We start from the raw sequence: 19,284 nt of genomic DNA on the forward strand, positions 1-19,284 counted from the left end.
TTGGGTATGTGTGTTTGAAAATTTAAGTATATGAAATACACATTTGTGTGTGTTTTTTTAAAAAAGCTGTTGTGTCATGAATGTCTTTTCTCAAAGTAGAAAGACTTTGTAACAACACAACAGAGCACTTGTTAACAAAATTCCTGATGTCTTATTTTTCTGTTGCTCATTGTCACCCTTACAATATTTAATATATGGGAGGTTTTGGAAAATCCTGAGTGTAGGAAAGTGAATGATCGGCCTCCTGCTGTTTTTGTCCTTAATCTAAGCTTGGGCAGCTTAGACTTTTCCTACTGTCAGGGTTCTGTGGTACTGCTATACATGGCTGGCTCATTGTGTGGCATACCAAAGATCTGTCTGTTTGGCATTCCTATTTGAGAAAGCTCTACAGTTGAAATGTGGCTAGTGTAACTGAGGAAATGAATTTTAACTTTATTATGATTAATTTAAATTCGTATTCAGATAACCACAAGTCACTAATGGCTACCATCTTGGACAATTCAAATATATAATATTTCCATCATCACAGAACGTTCTCTTGGACAGCTCTGCTCTAGAGTTCTAAGACGCCCATGGGCTTGGCACAAGTCTCTGAACAAGTAGACTGTTTCCCCAGCATTCTAATTTATAAAATGGAGGTGGAGTGTGGATGAGCTTTGGTTGCCAAGAATATTAATATGTGAACAAAAACACTGTGTAGAACTTTGTTTCCTAAGGAAAAAACACATCTTAAAAATATCATGGAAAACAGATGATGGCATTTCTTAGAGTAATAACTGTTAAAAGATGTCTAGTAACTGCTAGCACAATGGTTTGATTGAGAGAATTTATGCTAATGTATCTTTGGAGGATCTATAATCCGTTATTACATTTTTCATTTAGGTACTTAAAGCTTTCACCAAAACACCCAGAATCAAATACCGCTGGAATGGACATCTTTGCCAAATTCTCTGCATATATCAAGAATTCAAGGCCAGAGGCTAATGAAGGTAAAAAAACCCAAATGATTGAATTAGGACTGTAGAACCATTACCCCCTCCCCGCAAAAATACCCCAAAACAAAACAAAAACAGGAACAAAGACCAAAAATCCCTATTATGACAGTGATTATAAATGATTACTTTGGAGGCCAGACATTCCCATAAGTATCAAAAACTGGCTTTCAGAGTTGATCAGAGATTTGAGGATAAACCAGGGTAAGTCCTTCAATTGCTTTTTTCTCTGTTTCTTGCTAGTGGGACCGTGCCTAGCATAAAGTAGATGTGTGATAAAATGTTTATTGAATAAATTTGTTCTCATATTCTTCTGAGAAGTTACCACTAAGGGAGCTATACAGAAAACTACGGCCTCAGGAACAGTGGCCTGGGTGGTTGAGGAGGTTGGAATAGGTGGATACAGTGCAATTTAAAGTGTTTCCAAATCTTTGTTTATTATCCGTGCCAGCAACCTGAAGTCAGCCTGGGTGGATTTTTGTGCTAATTACCCTTAAGAGCAGTTTTTGGAGTTGCTCTAAGAGAGATTTGGACTCACCAGCCTTCCAAGTTTCTCCATATCCTAAAATTAAGATTTTAGTTTCAAGTCATATTTTCATGGTGAGAATTGTTTAGGTAGTACAGATGCAACTTCCTTCTTTTATTTATTAAAAGACACTATCTTATTATTTCATTTACCAAAATTACATATAGTAAAGGGAAGCCTCTTAGAAAGAGGTCCCATTTAATGAACCTTGTCTTAATGACACCATTCAGTCATTTCCCCTTTTCTTCTCTTTAGGGTGTTAAGCATTGTTCTTTCCGGGGAAAACTATATAGAGAGAGCATTAGTGTTTAATTAAAAGTAACAATAATAACCAAAGAGCCAAGTCCTGAAGACACTATAATCCATCATAATTTTAGACTCTTTGGTAGCTTGGGTGGGTTTCTTTGGGTAGAGTTTATGGCAGCAAATGAGCCAGAATACCAAAGGGGAAAAAATATCAGTGCTGGTTAAGCAAGAATAAACATCTTTTAAAGATCAGTGGGTAGATTTCCAAGCCATTCAGGCTTTTATTTTTTCTATAGCAAAGGGAAAAAAGGGAAAACCTTAGTGCTCAGGCCTGGCTTATTAAATGTGTTTCAGTAGCTGCCTTAGTTTGGGAGCAATTTTCCTTGGTAATTGGCTTTTCTTCCTGACTACTGTTTCTGTCTGAGAATTTTATATACTCGGTAAACAGTTATACTGGAGCCCCTCCGATCCACAGACCGTGTCTCTTCTGTCCTACCCTCCTTCCTGCAGGTGACTGTTCTTTTTACACCCAGATGCTCTTGCTGCATAGTTCTTTGAACTCTCTTAGTTAAAGTCATAATGTTTTTATTTCTCTGTGTGGCTTTTGGAAACTAGAGGGTGGTTGAATTTATTTTGACACTTGGTGGGGAGGAGAGGGAAATAAAATGTGTTTGCTTAAAAAAACCCAGCAAAACCAATTGCTTTGAGGGATGGTATGGGGGTAGAGAATAGGGGAGAAAGTGACTCATTTAAGTATAACTTTGTATTCTATTTTTTTCCTATCAATTTGTTACTGTCTTAAGCAGCCACCTACACTTACTGTCCTTAGAATGCTGTAACCAATAAGAACAAACAACATAATGGATTACACGGTACAGAACTTAGAAGGCTTTTTACATTAAATTACCTATTGGTAAATAAGAATTCCAGTTACCAAGCAACTTCCCCCCACAGTGGCCTGTCACTGCCATGAGACTTTAGAAAACAGTATTCCGAATCACTTTGGAGCTTAAGGATCTCCCTTATGTATATTTGTTACAGATCTCTTATCTGTCTGTTTAGTGCAATTAAATGCCTTAAATAAGCCTTAGTCATCCACCTCCTAATTCCCCCAAACAATAAACAACTTACATGAAGATGGATTTGTCATTTTACATGGTAAATCAGAGATCAGAGTAGGCAAGCCTTTGATTAGTTTTAAAAACCTATTAAATGTTTTACAAAATCCAATGTGTTTGGACAATTTTAAGACTTTTTAAGAGCTAATTCTATCTAAGTAAGGGATTAGATGCCTAGATGCTATAGCAACTGGGCTAGTGAAAGTGAAAGAGAAGGGCCAATGCTTATATTGGGGTACAAAGTAAGCAAATATGATTTAAAGAATAAAATAAAAGGAAACATAGATAGATAGATAGATAGATAGATAGATAGATAGATAGATAAAACATATAATTCTTTCGGTAACATGTCTGAGGTGATTGGGAGTAACAGTTTGTGGTTTTTTTTGAAGCATTAAAAGAGAAATTAATGGGTAATTCCTTTTATGGGATGGGTTCGTTACGACCTGTCCCAGATCTCTTAAGTTTTTTTCAGTTCTGTGATTTCATTCATTTATATAACTTATTAAGCTCCCAAATGTAACTAATAGGTAATTTATTAGTCTGTTGATGTTTATAATATTCTTAAGAGATCAGTGAATTTAGCAGTGATGAAATCTGCCATTATCGCCTCCGAGGCATATTTCATAATGTCCCAATTCCCATTTTTAAATGGAGGCAAGGAATCTTTAGATTCTGATTAGTTCCTTTTTATTCAAGATTTATTCTCCCTCTCTACTTGCCTCCCTCTCTCCATCCATCTCTCTCCGGAAAAGTGTGTGGAATCAGAGGATGGTTGTTCATCATTGTAGCAATGAAGCTGCGTTGGGTATTTAATCATGTTTAAATACTTATTACCTCTCCCTGTTTTCCACTGATGTGTTACCTGGCATTTAAAAATTGCTTGTGTAAGATTACCCTTTTATTAAAACTAGCAGTAGCTTTAAAATATAGTTTTGTCCATGTAAGTGCTCATAATTTTTTTCTTCATTGTAAATTACATTGTTTTTCTACAACAGTAACTGTCTTGTTACATTTAATGCTTTTTGCCTTGCGCTTTTACTCATTCAAATTATACAAGTAGTAGAATAACGCATGCTTATTGAAGAAGTTAAAATAGTTCAGAAATTAATAAAATTTCAGTGCCCCTTCTTAGTCACATCATATAAACTCTTCCCCAGCAGTTAGTATGTATCCTTCTTTTTTTCTATGCACACATTGTACTTAAATGTGTATTTATGTGTATATATATATATATATATATACATTCTTCAGTTATCTTTATCATGTACTATATGGTAGAAATACTTTCATATCAAAATGTAGATCTACCTCATTTTTTAGAAATGCTGCTTAATATTCCATAATATGGATTTTTAGTTAACTATTTCCTTACTGATAGACATTTAGATTGCCTCAAGTTTTTTATTATGACAAACTGTGCTGCCAGTGAAATGTCCTTGTGCTAGATTTCAAATAGGTCAAAAGGTTTTGTTCTCCAAAGACTATAATAGTTTTTATTCCCACTAATGTGAAAGTATTCGTTTCCCTACACTTCTGACCCTGGTGTGTTTGTGTGTGTCTGTGTATGAGAGAGAGAGTATGTGATAATATTTTGATTTTCACAGTTAATTTAAAAACTGATTGTATGGCCTCTGTGGTACTTAGTAATTTTTTTGAGAACTTTTGAAATACCTCCTTAGAGATACGGCATTACTATAGTAGCGGTATTAGAGAATAGTAGTGCTACTTTTTAATTACAAAAGACGAGCTAAAAAAAAAAAAAAAAGGAGCTACTTTTTGACGGACTGCTACTGCCTTCTAGTGGTTAATCTTGACATTTTCTTTATCTTAACCAATTTCACATTCCTTTGTGATGGTTTGTCTTTAAAACTTTATTGTTACCTCGTTTTTCTTTGTTTTGTTGTCCATTCCTGAGTTTGATACATAAAAATTGTATCAAACTAATTCAGCATTCTTTGTTTTCATTAATATACCCTTTACTCTGACATTCTTAACTATGAAAAATCACTAACACTGTGGTCGAGTACAGCAGTTCAACTTCGTTGCAGGTACTTTGCTACGTCCAAAATTATAGAGCAGTAATTGTAATGTTCTGCTAGCTTCTGAATTTTAGTCCATGCCTTACAGCTAGGATCATAAGCATTGTATGTTATAAACCTTGGAAATTTAGGATATTTTATTTCTCTATTGGATACTTTTGAGAGTTAATTCAGGAAAAGGATTAATTTAGAGTAGATCAGAGATCATAAACTTGCTTGCACTTGTTATACCACTCAAGTACCGTTTGAGACATTATTTCAGTGTTTGAATTCAGTATTGTCTTCCTCATAGGTCATGATCCTGTTCATTGTAATCTGATCAAAGAACAAGTCCTTATATCTAATATGTATTTATTTTGTATTCACTGCTTTTGACAGGAAGCATATTGAATCTTTAAAAGTTTGTTCTTTTACAGTCCTGAGATTCTACTGTCTCCTTTTTTTCTTTTTAAGTGCAACCGTGAAAATTTTCCATCATGCCCTGGACTCCTTACTCACATAGCTGTTTCTCACATTGCATTTTCTTGTTAATAATGCGTGCATTATTAACAGCTTGTATGTAAATTAATAAAAGGCTATATTTATTGTCTTTGTATTTTTGATCTTTTATCTTTAAGTGGCTTGATTCCCTATCACTTCCCCAGTTGCAGTTAAGCTCCCCTAACTCCTCAACTTTATTTTACTGGGTTCTATTGGCCTGTTTCTCAACTATTCTCTCTAAGAAATAAACTAGCTTGATCCTGGCTATGGCTAGAGCAACTTTCTTTTAATAAAACAGGTAGTTCTTTGATCTTAATCTTGTTGTCTATAACTTGACATAACACATTCCAATTTGTTTGATATTTACCTAGGTAAAAAATATTACCAGTTCTTTTTTACATTTTTTAAATGGCTACGTGCTCTATAGCAATATGTAGTACCTACCTTATTCTCAGCTTCCCATGAAGATATAAAATTCAAGTGTAAATATCTTCAATCATTTGACTTTAAAAGTGTCTATTCTACATTTTCACCTAATTGCTTCTTGAACTTCATACATTTATGAAACTCAAAACTCTTATACTTAACTATTGGCCTTTCTCAGTCTGGTCCAGACATTGACCAAGTGTCCACCATATGCTGAGGTAAAGTGCCATGAATTTAAGGGGATATGCAGAAGAAGAAGCACAAGACACAGACTTTACCTTCAAAGAACATATAGTACGGTTGGGGAGCAAGAATGATGCATTAATTTTAACAAGAATATGAAGAAAGAAGTTCATGACTTAGTAGATTATCATTTTAATATAAACCAGCCCTGAGCTTAAAAATTTACCAGCTTTAAAAATCTAATAGTAATAGAAAGTACCCATATCAAGGACTGAATACAACTAATACATTTTATGAAACCATTTGAAAACTACAAGGTATTCAGTTATCAGATACTTTAAAATAACATATGTATTCAAAAGTAAAAGAACAAGGTGAAAATTGCAGCAAAGAACTGGACATTATAAAAAAGAATCAAATGGAAGTTCTAGAATTTAAAAATATAATATCTGAAATTATGAACGCAATAGATGAATTTTTAACAGAGTAGACAATGATGAGAAAGTATTAGTGAACATGAAGATAGGACAGAAGGAAATAGCTAATGGAAGCACAGAGAGTTAAAAAGACAAAACCAACAAAAAAACAAACCGCAGAAAAGAGTGTAAGACGTGGGGCACAATAAAAAAAAGTTTGACACGTGTATAACTGGAATCCCAGAATAAGAGGAGAAAATGGAGTTGAAGCTATAGCTAGATAATTGCCAAGAATTTTCCAAACTGATGAGAGATAACAAGCCATGGAGTCAAGCATTACAAAACCCAAGCAGGACAAATAAAACTATACCTGTATACATCATAGTCAAATTGCTGAATACCAGAGATGGAATCTTAAAAGTGGCAGAGAGAAAGAAAGCTCTTCAAGGTAAAAGCAATAAGACTGAGCACTGATTCTTAACAGAAACAGTGAATCCAGAAGACAGTGTTATGAGATCTTCAAGAGTTAAAAGAAAACGAATTAGAATTCTGTAAGCCGTGAAATACCCTCCAAAAGTGAAAGCAAACACATCCAAATATTTTATTTTTGCCTCAAGATGTGACATTTATATTTACAGTGCTGGATCCATATACTTGCTGACCAGTCAGCTTTTTCTTACTGCCTCTTCTGTGAGCCTCTAAAATTCACAGTTCAATTTATAATTTCAGGTAGTCGTAACAAGTAAAATTCCAAGATGTCAGACCTCCTTTCTTTGATTTTGAGAAAAGGCAAAGTCTCTTCTTTATTTCAGTACCTATAAGATAGGATAATATCTACCCATCCTATGTCCCATGGCTGCTCTGAGAATCAGTTCTCTTAACATATGTTCACCAAGTTTTTCAACTGAATATTACTATAAGAATGTAATGATTAATATATTAGTTTTTTATTTATGAATTTTAAATGGTAAAAGCAAAATAGACATTTTCAAATAAACAAAAACTGAACATTCATCTCAGCAGACTCACACTAAACAAAATACTAAAAGTAGTTTTTCAGGCAGAAGGAAAATGATTTCAGATGAACACCCAGAGATGCAGGAGGGAAGGGAAAGCAAAGAGTAGTATAAATATATTATAAAATATAAATGAATACTGTCTGTATAGAACAGTAGTGTCTTCTGGGATTTAAAATATATGTCAAGGGACTTCCCTGGTGGTGCAGTGGTTAAGAATCTACCTGCCAGTGCAGGGGACATGGGTTCAATCCCTGGTCTGGGAAGATATCACATGGCTCAGAGCAACTAAGCCCATGTGCCACAACTACTGAGCCTGCACTCTAGGGCCCACAAGCCGCAAGTACTGAGCCTGTGTAGGGCCCATGTGCTGCAACTGCTGAAGCCCGCACGCCTAGAGCCCGTGCTCCTCAACAAGAGAAACCACCACAATGAGAAGCCTGCGCACTGCAACAAAGAGTAGCCCCCGCTCGCCGCAACTAGAGAAAGTCTGTGCACAGCAATGAAGACCCAACGCAGTCCAAAAAAGAAAAAAAGTCAAATTAATACACAAAACAATAGTAGCGTATGAGACAGGAGGGAAATTAAATACAGTTAGAGTGTTCTAAGGTCCTTGCATTATCCTGGAAGTGGTAAAAGTTATAATTAAGCTTTAGTAAGTCAAGGAAACAAAGTCTAGCAAAGGAATGTAGCAAAGGAATGTGTGATACTATGATCCAACAATCCCACTACTGGGCATATACCCAGAGAAAACCACAATTCAAAAAGACACATGCACCCCAATGTTCATTGCAGCACTATTTACAATAGCCAGGTCATGGAAGCAACCTAAATGCCCCTCGACAGATGAGTGGATAAAGAAGATGTGGTACGTATATAAAATAGAATATTACTCAACCATAAAAAGGAACGAAATTGGGTCATTTGTTGAGAAGTGGATGGATCTAGAGACTGTCATACAGTGAAGTAAGTCAGAAAGAGAAAAACAAATAACGTATATTAATGCATGTATGTGGAACCTAGAAAAAAGGTACAGATGAATTGGTTTGCAGGACAGAAATTGAGACACAGATGTAGAGAACAAATGTATAGACACCAAGGGGGGAAAGCTGCGGGGGTGTGGGGATGGTGGTGTGATGAACTGGGCGATTGGAATTGACATGTATACACTGATGTGTATAAAATTGATGACTAATAAGAACCTGCTGTATAAAAAATAAATAAAATTCAAAAATTATATGAAAAAATGTATGATACACAGTAGAGGGGGAAATGAATAATAATTAAAAAAAAACTTAATCCAAAAGAAGGCAAGAAAGAAGAAGAGAACACAGAACAGGAAGGCAAATAGAAAACAAATGTATGATGGCAGTTCTAAACCAAAGTTTGTAGTCATTATGTTAAATGTAAATGATTCAAATACTCCAAGTAGAAAACAGAGTTTGCTAACTGCATTAAAAATGTGTTGCTTATGTACAAGAAGGAATTCTCTCTCTCTCCCTCCCTCCCTCCTACATTTGAAATACACACCAATAGATAAATAGACAGATAGGCTGACTGACCCAGGAAAGTTGAATGTAAAATGGTGTAAATACTAACCAAAAGAAAGTTGGCAAAACTATGCTGACATTGCACAAAGTAGACTTTGAGGAAAGAATCATTGCAAGAGATAATGAAACATGTTTCAGACTGATTTAAAAAGATTAACCTACCAGGAAAATAAAATAATTCTAAATTTGTGTAACCAAATAACTACCCTCAAAATATATAAACCAGATTGACAGAGCTAAAAGAGAAATAAACTAATCCACAATCTCGGTGGGAGATTTTAACTTACTCCCTTAGTAACTGTTAGAATCTGCCAAAAAGAAATATTCAGTGAGAATACAGAAGAATTGAATAATACAATGAACAAATTTTATCTCATTGATATGTAAATTTGATCTCACTGTGCCCCACAACTGCAGAATATACCCTTGTTTTTCAAATGCACATGGAACACAAAATTGACTGTAAAGCTGAGCCATAAAGCAAATCTGAAAAATTTTCCAAAAAATGGAAATTGAAATCATATAGAATATTTTCCCTGACCACAAAGAAAAGCTAGATATCAGTAACAAAAGTACAGCTGGAAAATTTCTACATGTTTGAAAATTAAGCAGTGCATTTCTCAATAACCCATAGGTTGAAGAATAACATGATGAAAATATAGCATGTCTAAATTTATATGCTACCACTAAAGCTGTGTTTAGAGGAAAATTTATAGCTCTAAATGCATATATTAGAAAAAAGAAGGGACTTCCCTGGCAGTCCAGTGGTTAAGACTCCATGCTCCCAATGCAGGGGGCCTGGGTTCGATTCCTGGTCAGGGAATTAGATCCTACATGCCGCAGCTAAAAGATTCTGTGTGCCGCAACTAAAGATCCTGCCTGCTGCAACAAAGACCTGGTGCAGCCAAATGAATGAATGAATGAATGGCAAAAAGAAGAGCTAAAGATTGGTAACCTTAAAGTATCCACCTCAGGGGTTTAGTTAGATCAGCAAATCAAGAAGGTAGAAGGAATGAGATACTAAAAGAGTAGAATTTTATGAAATAGAAAACAAATGTGACAGGATTTGGAAAGCTATAAGTTAGTTCTTTGAAAAGTCTAATAACAAAATGGATAAATCCTTGACAAGAAAAATTAAGAAAAGTGAGAGAAGGCAGCAATAACCAATATTAGGAATAAAGGGGGATTACTACAGATCTTGCATTTAAATGATTTTTGGAGGATATTATGACAATGTTTATAAATTTGTTTTTTAAAATTTATTTTTATATTTGGCTGCGTTAGGTCTTTGTTGCTGCGCCTGGGCTTTCTTTAGTTGTGGTGAGCAGGGGTCACTCTTCATTGCAGTGTGTGGACTTCTCATTGAGGTGGCTTCTCTTGTTGTGGAGCACGGGCTCTAGGCACGTGGGCTCAGTAGTTGTGGCTTGCGGGCTCTAGAGCCCAGGCTCAGTAGTTGTGGCGCACAGGCTTAGTTGCTCGGCGGCATGTGGGATCTTCCCGGACCAGGGATCGAACCCGTGTCCCCTGCATTGGCAGGCGGATTCTTAACCACTGTGTCACCAGGGAAGCCCTATGCTTATAAATTTGAAACACTATTGCATCAATTTACAGAAAGTACAATGTAAGAAAATTATTGCAAGAACGGATTCAAGATGTGAATCATCTTATATCTATAATTAAAAACCATTTCACAGAGATGGCTTCACTGATGGACTCTTCTAAGCATTTGGGAAAGATGTAACATCAGTCTTGCATATACTCTTCCAGGAAACAGAAAAGAGGAAATACTTTCCAACTTGCTTTTTGAGGTCAAACCACACAAAAACATCAAAAGAAAGTAACTTTCAGGCCAGTCTCTCTGAAACATAGATGTAAAAGTCTAAAACAAAATATGCCAAATCCAGCAATATGAAAAAAGGTAATGCACATAACCAAGTTGAGTTTAATTCAGGAATGGAAGATTGTTTGGACATTCAAAAATCTATTCGAATTATCACAATAATAGAATAAAAGAAAAATTATGTGATCATTTCAATTGATGCAGAAAAAGTGCTTGATAAAATTTAATACTTATGATTAAGATGTTTATTTTTAAAAAATTTGTGAAAAAGATATAGCAAGGAATTTCCTTAATCTGACAGAGAATCTACAGAAAAGTTACAGCAAGCATCATAATAGGGGAGTAGTGAAAGATTTCCTCTTGAAATTGAGAACTGAAGAAGGATGCTTACTGTCAGCACTTCTATTTAGCATTGTAGTGGAGGTCTTGGCCAGTATAATAGACAAGAAAAAGTAATGAAAGGTATGAGACTTATAAAAGAAGGGATAAATTTGTCGTTATTCTTAATATAATTGTACATGTAGAAAATCTAAAATAATCTACTGATAAACCATAAGAATAAAAAAAGTGAATTAGCAGGGTGGTTGCATATGAGGCTATTATAAAGATCAATTGTATTTGTACATGTTAGCAAGAAACAATAGAAAATGTGATTAAAATATTTATACAATAAAAAATGTCAAATATTTAGAAATAAATTTAACAAAAATGGGCAAGGCCTCTACATAGAAAACAAAAGAAATGGAAATTTCTTTCAATTTCATAAAATAAAAAGAAAATTTTAAAAGAAATAAATGATATTCATAGATTGGGAGACTCAAAATTATAAAGATGCCAGTTTGCAAGTTGGGGTTGTGTTGAATCTATAGATTATTCAAAAGTCCAACAGCACATGCGTGTGTGTGTGTGTGTGTGTGTGTGTGTGTAAATTAACATGCTAATTGTACAGTTTATTAGGGAAATGTAAGGAGCCAAGATGATCTTGAAGAAAGATGTGTTTGAAAACTTCCACTACCTGATATCAAGACTTGTTATAAAGGTACAATAGTTAAAACAGTGTGGTATTAACAGAAGGGTAGGCAAATAGAACAGTGGAACAGAATATAGAATCAAGAAAATATCCCTATCTCACACCATACACAATCAGTTCTAAGTGGATTGTAGATATAAATATGAATGGTAAATAATATATCTTCTAGAAGATAATGGAGAATAGCTTCATAATTTGGGAGTAGGTAAGGTTTCTTAAGCTGAACACAAAGTACTGATCATAAAAGAAAAAAAATAAATTGGACTACATTAGGTTTAGTAACTTATGTTCATCAAAAGTCACCATTAAGCAAGTGAAAAGGGGGAAGGTATGCATAATACATATAACCACAAAGGATTTGCATCTGCATATATAAAAAGACTGCAGGGCTTCCCTGGTGGCACAGTGGTTGAGAGTCCGCCTGCCGATGCAGGGGACATGGGTTCTTGCCCCGATCCGGGAAGATCCCACATGCCGCGGAGCGGCTGGGCCCGTGAGCCATGGCCGCTGCGCCTGCACATCCGGAGCCTGTGCTCCGCAACGGGAGAGGCCACAACAGTGAGAGGACCGCGTACCGCAAAAAAAAAAAAAAAAAAAAAGACTGCAAGTCAGTACAACAGACAGTCCAAGAGAAAAATGAGCAAACAGCACTTTACAAAAAGAGGATATCCAAAGAGTCAATAAATATGAAAATATGTTAAACCGAATTTGTCATACCCAAGAATGGTTAAAATTAAAGAGACCAACAATACCAAATGTTGTTGAAGATGTGAAGTAACTGGAACATCCATACATTGCTGCTTGCTGTGCTGAACTTGGAAAACTGATCAGTTTCTACTAAACCTGAACACACACATACCCTATAACCTACATCTCCATTTAAAAAAATTGAAAAAAAATTTTTATTGAGGTATCATTGACATATATTAGTTTCAGATGCACTACATGGTTTGATATTTGTATACTATGTGAAATGATGACCACAATAAATCTAGTTAACATCAGTCACCACATGTAGATACAAAATTTTTTTCTTGTGATGAGAACTTTTAAGATTTACAACTCTTAGCAACTTTCAAATATGCAGTACAGTATTATTAACTGTAGTCGCCATGCTATACATTACATCATTTTCACTCCATCCATTTTGCCCACCCGCTGCCTGTGGCAACCACAAATCTGTTCTCTATATCTATGAGCTTGTTTGTTTGTCTTTTACGAGTCTACATATAAGTGAGATCATATGGTATTTGTCTTTCTCTGTTTGACTGACTTTACTTAGCATAATGCCCTCAAGTTTCATCTGTGTTGTTGCAAATGGTAAGATTTCATTCTTTTTTGTAGCTTAATAATATTCCATCGTATGTATGTGATGTATGTGTGTGTGTGTGTGTATATATATATACCACATTTTCTTTATACATTCATTTATCAGTGGGCACTTAGGTTGTTTCCATATTGGATAAATATCCAGAATTGATATTGCTGGATTACATGGTAGTTCTGTTTTTAATCTTTTGAGGAACCTCCATACTGTTCTCCACAGTGGCTGCACCAATTTACACTCCCATCCTCGCCAACACTTGTTATTTCTTGTCTTTTTGATTATGACCATTCTAACAGGTATGAGATATCTCATCCACAATTCCATTTTTGATAGGAATATGAATAGATGCACACCAAGAGATTTGCACAAGAATGTTTGTTACACTGTTAGTCATAAGCCCCAACTGTAAACAACACAAATGTCATTAACAGTAGAATGGATACATATTTATTCTATAATCATATAATGAAATGCCGAATAATGACAAAAATGTATTATCTGCCTCACACAACACCATCAGTGATGTTCCTTAGGGTTCTGTCCTAGGCCCTCTGCTTCTCCTTCATTTCCATGGCTTCAGCGTTCATTTGTGCTTTCAGGACTTACAAATATATTGCCCCAGCCTAGTCTGTTCCAGACTAGAGCTCAACTGTCTGTGGACATCGCTGCTCAGATGTCTTACAGACATCTCAAAGTCAGCATATACTGAACTCATCTCCACATTTCCTGAATCTGCTTCTCCTCTAGGAAGATACATGTCTCAGCAATGGTACCGGCTTTCACCCTGGAAATCTTTTGTTGATCAGCTTCTCTATACTACTTTCATTCGCCAAAATATAAACAGAGTAGGAACCTTTTATGTTTTATTTAGTAGTGAATTTAACGATGCTTGGTACAAAGCTTGGCATGTAGTAGGGCCTCCATTTGTATTTTGTTGAATACTTCTATCCTCCCTTTTCCATATTCAATTTGGTTTCCAAGCTCGGTAGGTTTTTATCTCCTAAGTACTTCTAAAATCCTTGTAATGCCTACAGCCCCTACCTAGCTAAGACTACCATCTATTGTCTGGACTACTTTGAAGGGATCAAGGGATGAGTCAGTGGGAGCAGTTTGGAAGAAGAGGCATAAGGTTAGGACATTTATGTTGCTGGTGAAATATCTAATATACAGCATGTAAAACTTTGCCTTTTTCTGTGATGGATCCAACTTTATTCAAACTTATAACTAATATGGAGTGTCACCTCATGATTTTAACTTTTATTTATGGCCAAGTACTGTACTCATCAGTGTGAACTCATCTATTCTGGGAGTGGGAGGTGAAGGTGGGTTGAGAGGATAAAAGGCAAAAAGGGATAAGGGAGGATCTGTCTTTTGTTATTTCATATTCCTTTCTAATGATGTTCCCATCCCCTGTTTGCTAAGGGTCACTAACCTTGACTTTCTAGATATACAGGGTGGCTGCATCCTGCTTCTCTCTGAATTATAGCATATAGTATCTTGATCTATTTTGCTAATGAGGCCTCCAATTCAGATTGTAAATTGAACTTTCTAATCTACCTCTATTTTTCATGTTATTATAAGATAGTGCTATTTTTGGCTTCTTATGTATATTAAGGCAGTGCAAAAACTTCAGGCTTCTCTGCTTGGAGTGCTTGGATTGGAGTTTCTTAACACAGTTCATGGATATAAATCCAAATATTTTTACGGGAGCAGGACTTAAAATTGAGGGCAAGAATCTGTCTCGGCAAGATTTTCTTTCCTAGATTTGAAATAATAGGTTTGCCTTTTCTCACCCATTTTTTCCCCCAGTTTAAATATCAACTGTGTTGGGCCATGATTTGTTTGTATATGGGGCATTTAGTTATTAACAAATTTTTATAGATACCACTATCTGAAATTATCATGCTTGTTTTTATATTTATCTATAATTTAATCTATAAATTTGTTTGTTTTATCTCTCTCCCCCAAGTAAATAAGCTCCATGAGAGCAGGAACCTTGTCTGTTTTGTTCTACTGTGTCAGAGAAACATTTGACAAATAGTTCTTGACTGAAGGAGTAATGCTTCTACTTGGGGCTTGGGTGGTTTTTCTTCTTAGAGTATTTCCATTTTTCTTTCAGCATTGGAGAGGGGTCTCTTGAAAACACTGCAGAAACTGGATGAATATCTGAATTCTCCCCTCCCTGATGAAATTGATGAGAATAGTATGGAGGACATTAAGTTTTCCACACGTAAATTTCTGGATGGCAATGAAATGACACTAGCTGATTGCAACCTGCTGCCCAAACTTCACATTGTCAAGGTAGGCCTGCAGGATGTGGGGCACTATTACACCTAGTATCTGTTTACTAAGGCAACACTTCCTCTGTGTAAAACTTGGCTGATCTTCTGACACGCACTATTTAGCACGGCCCCAAATAGTGTAACTTAATGTTGTTCAGGCAATAGTTGAAACACCCTAGGGTTGATTAAATGGAAAATTCTGTCTTAAAATCAAGGCATATGAGAAATAGGATTTTTTTTTTCTGTGACTGCATAAAAATTCAAAGATGTAACAGGTAACTTTGAAGTGGTTGCTACACTGACATATAGCATCAAACTTTGTTCTCTGATCACCTGGCTTTTTCTTTTCAAGGCAGAAAATATTTATTGAGCATTTATTGTGTGAAACACTATGCTATATAGGATGGTTGTGCAGTAAAGATCAAGATCAAGAAAAACAGAGATCTAAACTAGTGTGTTTGTGTTTAAAGTATTTATCCAGTGATTATACTTGGCTGTTTCTCTGGATGGCCAAGGCAGGCATTTGCAATGACCATCACACTTCTGAATCTCTGGTGTAGCGTGCAGTCCTTATTTAAAAGTCTAGTTAGAATGAAGGTGACAGACTTCAGGTAGAAGTAGTTTTCAGAGATTCACAGAATTAATTTGCCCTGAAATCAGATATATGTCTAGTTTATAAGACATGGCATATAAATGTTAATTTTTGATCTCTTTGTATTTCAGGTGGTGGCCAAAAAATATCGCAACTTTGATATTCCAAAAGGAATGACCGGCATCTGGAGATACTTAACTAACGCATATAGTAGGGACGAGTTCACCAATACCTGCCCCAGTGATAAGGAGGTTGAAATAGCATATAGTGATGTAGCCAAAAGACTTACCAAATAAAATAACACTTACAAGAGAGATGTTTTCACATCTTCCCCTGACTAAGAACATGCTTTTCCTAACAGACTGCTCCTCTTCCTATAAAATAGAAACTTTATTTTGCACAAACATGCAGTTATTCCAGATTAGGATAAAGGATAGACAAGGTATAGTAGCTATCTTTAAATATATACTCCTAAGCAGTATTATTTTAAAATTCTTTTACCCTGCCTACCTCCCCTACCCCGTATCCTCCTCTCTAATTTGGAGACACTCCGTAAAAACTTTTCACTTTAAAGGCAGTTTGCCATCTCTCTAGAGCCCTCACCACTGTCTCCATTCACTGTGTATAGATGGCAGAACTTTTGAGGTGCACTGTTTAACTGTTAAAATAGTAATCACAACCTCATCAGGCCCAAACTGGTGCATAATGCACGGTACAAGGAATATTTATGTATTTTTGGAATTTTATAATATTTAGTAAGAGTATATGAAAGGATTGCTACTGTATCAAAATATTCTGTTTCAGTTTAGTCTATCCTGGATATGTACTAAAGGATGTTACCACCAGAGAAGAGAGCCTTCTACAGAAAGTCACTACAGATTTTGCTATTTTACTTTGTATGTGGATTTTTACTTTTGCCTAAACACATTTATCCTTCATATCAATTATAATATCTGACACTATGTAGAAGCTAAAAGTCTAGAGGGAGGAACAATATTTGCAAGATCTTCTTCAAGCCTTTTATGCATATAAGAGAACCCAGTGGGCACGTGATACTCTCTGTCTAAATATGTTACTGGTTATATGTATTTTGCCCAGTGCCATTCATTTGGAACATTATTACTTTCTTCCTTTATTTTAAAAATGCTCCTTTTTTAGGTAAGCATCAGCCTTGCTGTTTGTAGATCATTTGAGCAACACTACGTAAACTGATATTTAGTTGATTTAGCTATAGCAGTACAATGATTAGTAATGTAAAAATTAACCTAAGGAATGTAGTGTGGGTTTGTCAAAATATCAAGTAGAATTTTGTTTCTAAAGCACATTTAATGTGGATAATCTAAAGAATACATTATCCATCCTATATTGAAAACAAGATAAAACACATAGATTACCACTCCACCCCCATTTACTGTTAGACTTTGGGTAGAGGATGGTTCACTTCTTTTGGACTGAATTATAGTTGTGATGGTGACTACATATTGACTGCAGTTTTGCCTAATCTCAATCATTGCACTTCCTTCAATTAAATTTTCCTACAGCCACATTGAGGAATAGCAGTCTTCATGTTTGTTTGTTTCTTAAATTGAAGTCCTAAACCAGGAATTATTTGTGTTGTAACAAGGGAGGATGAACTTGGTGAAAACAAAACAAAAGTTTGCTATGTATTTATTCATTAAAAAAAAAAAAGACTTTCTATGTACTACTCCAAAGACTGTGATTGTGACTATAATAATGTTTTGGTAATTTTTATACCTAACCTGTTTAAGAAATGCTATTTCTCATAGGCTGCTTTTGGAAATTTTAAGTATATTGCTTTAAAATGGCAGTGTTTTCTTCACTATGATATGCTAACATTTAGTAAGCACTGGCTTTATGGAAGCAGCTTGATTTTTTAATAAGCATTCTGCATTTTTTAAACCTATCAGTGATTAGCTTGGTATAGAAAGATAAGAAATACTCCATATTGTATCCATTTGGCTCAGGGAGATTTCTTTGCTTTACCTTTCTTGGAACTCCTTATTGCTGATCAAAAGTTTGGGTACCCACCTTTTTGTAATAAAATGTTGGTTGATGATTTATCTTGTTCCAGGAAGAAGCATTATCAGGTTATATATTGAGAAATTCTATAGCAGTAGCTTCCGTGGGTGAATATGTCACCTCTGCACCAATACACAGACAGCCATCTTCACTTTTCACTTACTTTTACGATAGTGGTAACTTGGCATCAGGTGACATTGAATCTTGCCTCATAGCTTAAAGCATGGAAAAGATTCAAGAGAAGTGGGGATGTCTATTTCAAGTGAACAGTGGACTAACTGGTGCAGAGTAGAAGGCTAATGAGGAAAGAGCTACAGTCCTCAAAACGGATGAAAAAACACATTCTGAAACTCAGTTGTGAAGTGTTTTCCACTTTGGATATTTATTCTCTTCTTCTTCTTCTCCTTTTTAAAAATTTATCCCATGATTGTACTTGGCTGTCTCTCTGGATGTCCAAGGAAAGCAAGGTCTATCTGTTATAATTTTGATGAAGGTAGAATTATTTTTCTGTTGAAAGACAGATCTTATTACTTTATCAGGGAAGTTAGATGAGGTTGAGATTGGCAAATGGACGAAAGCTAGTAAGAAAGATGATCCTAGAATATGCTTTTTACCCCATCTTACATTTGTGGAAAGATCATAGCTTCATGTCTTGGGAGATTTGGGACATGAAAGTTTTTTTTTTTTTTTTTTTTTTTTTTTTTTTTTTTTGTGGTACGCGGGCCTCCCACTGTTGTGGCCTCTCCCGTTGCGGAGCACAGGCTCCAGACACACAGGCTCAGCAGCCATGGCTCATGGGCCCAGCCGCTCCGCAGCATGTGGGATCCTCCCGGACCAGAGCTCGAACCCGTGTCCCCTGCACCGGCAGGCGGACTCTCAACCACTGCGCCACCAGGGAAGCCCGGGACATGAAAGTTTTCATGTCAGTTCTTGTAGTATATGGGTTGACACAGTAGAAATCATCTGTTATTATTTCTACAGCTACTGAATCATTTTCCCCTTCATTTAAACCCCTTTTGTTCCATTTAAACAAGGAGATTAGAGTCTGAATGGAAGATCTTACTAATTTCCAAGGGATTCTGAGAAATTTTTGTGTTCAACATTTGGAAAGCTGTCTGCCATTTCAGTTGATGTAACTTCCTTTTTTAAAAAATGTAGATGCAGATTTTCTATACAGT

At 35.6% G+C, this 19,284-nt stretch overlaps 1 protein-coding gene across 1 annotated transcript in view; it reads left to right on the forward strand.

Moving 5' to 3' along the window:
- Window positions 1–16,362, forward strand: part of CLIC4 (chloride intracellular channel 4) — a gene marked incomplete at both ends in the record, with an annotated part of 82,310 nt that extends 65,948 nt beyond the window's left edge. Inside the window, 3 exons of the mRNA XM_079698302.1 lie at window positions 883–989; window positions 15,312–15,493; window positions 16,198–16,362. Coding sequence (XP_079554428.1) covers window positions 883–989; window positions 15,312–15,493; window positions 16,198–16,362 — 454 coding nt within the window. The remainder of the gene's footprint in view (window positions 1–882; window positions 990–15,311; window positions 15,494–16,197) is intronic.
- Between the last annotated feature and the right edge of the window lie 2,922 nt (window positions 16,363–19,284).

Source organism: Hyperoodon ampullatus, assembly GCF_949752795.1.
Source record: "Hyperoodon ampullatus genome assembly, chromosome: 2".
NCBI lineage: Eukaryota > Metazoa > Chordata > Mammalia > Artiodactyla > Ziphiidae > Hyperoodon > Hyperoodon ampullatus.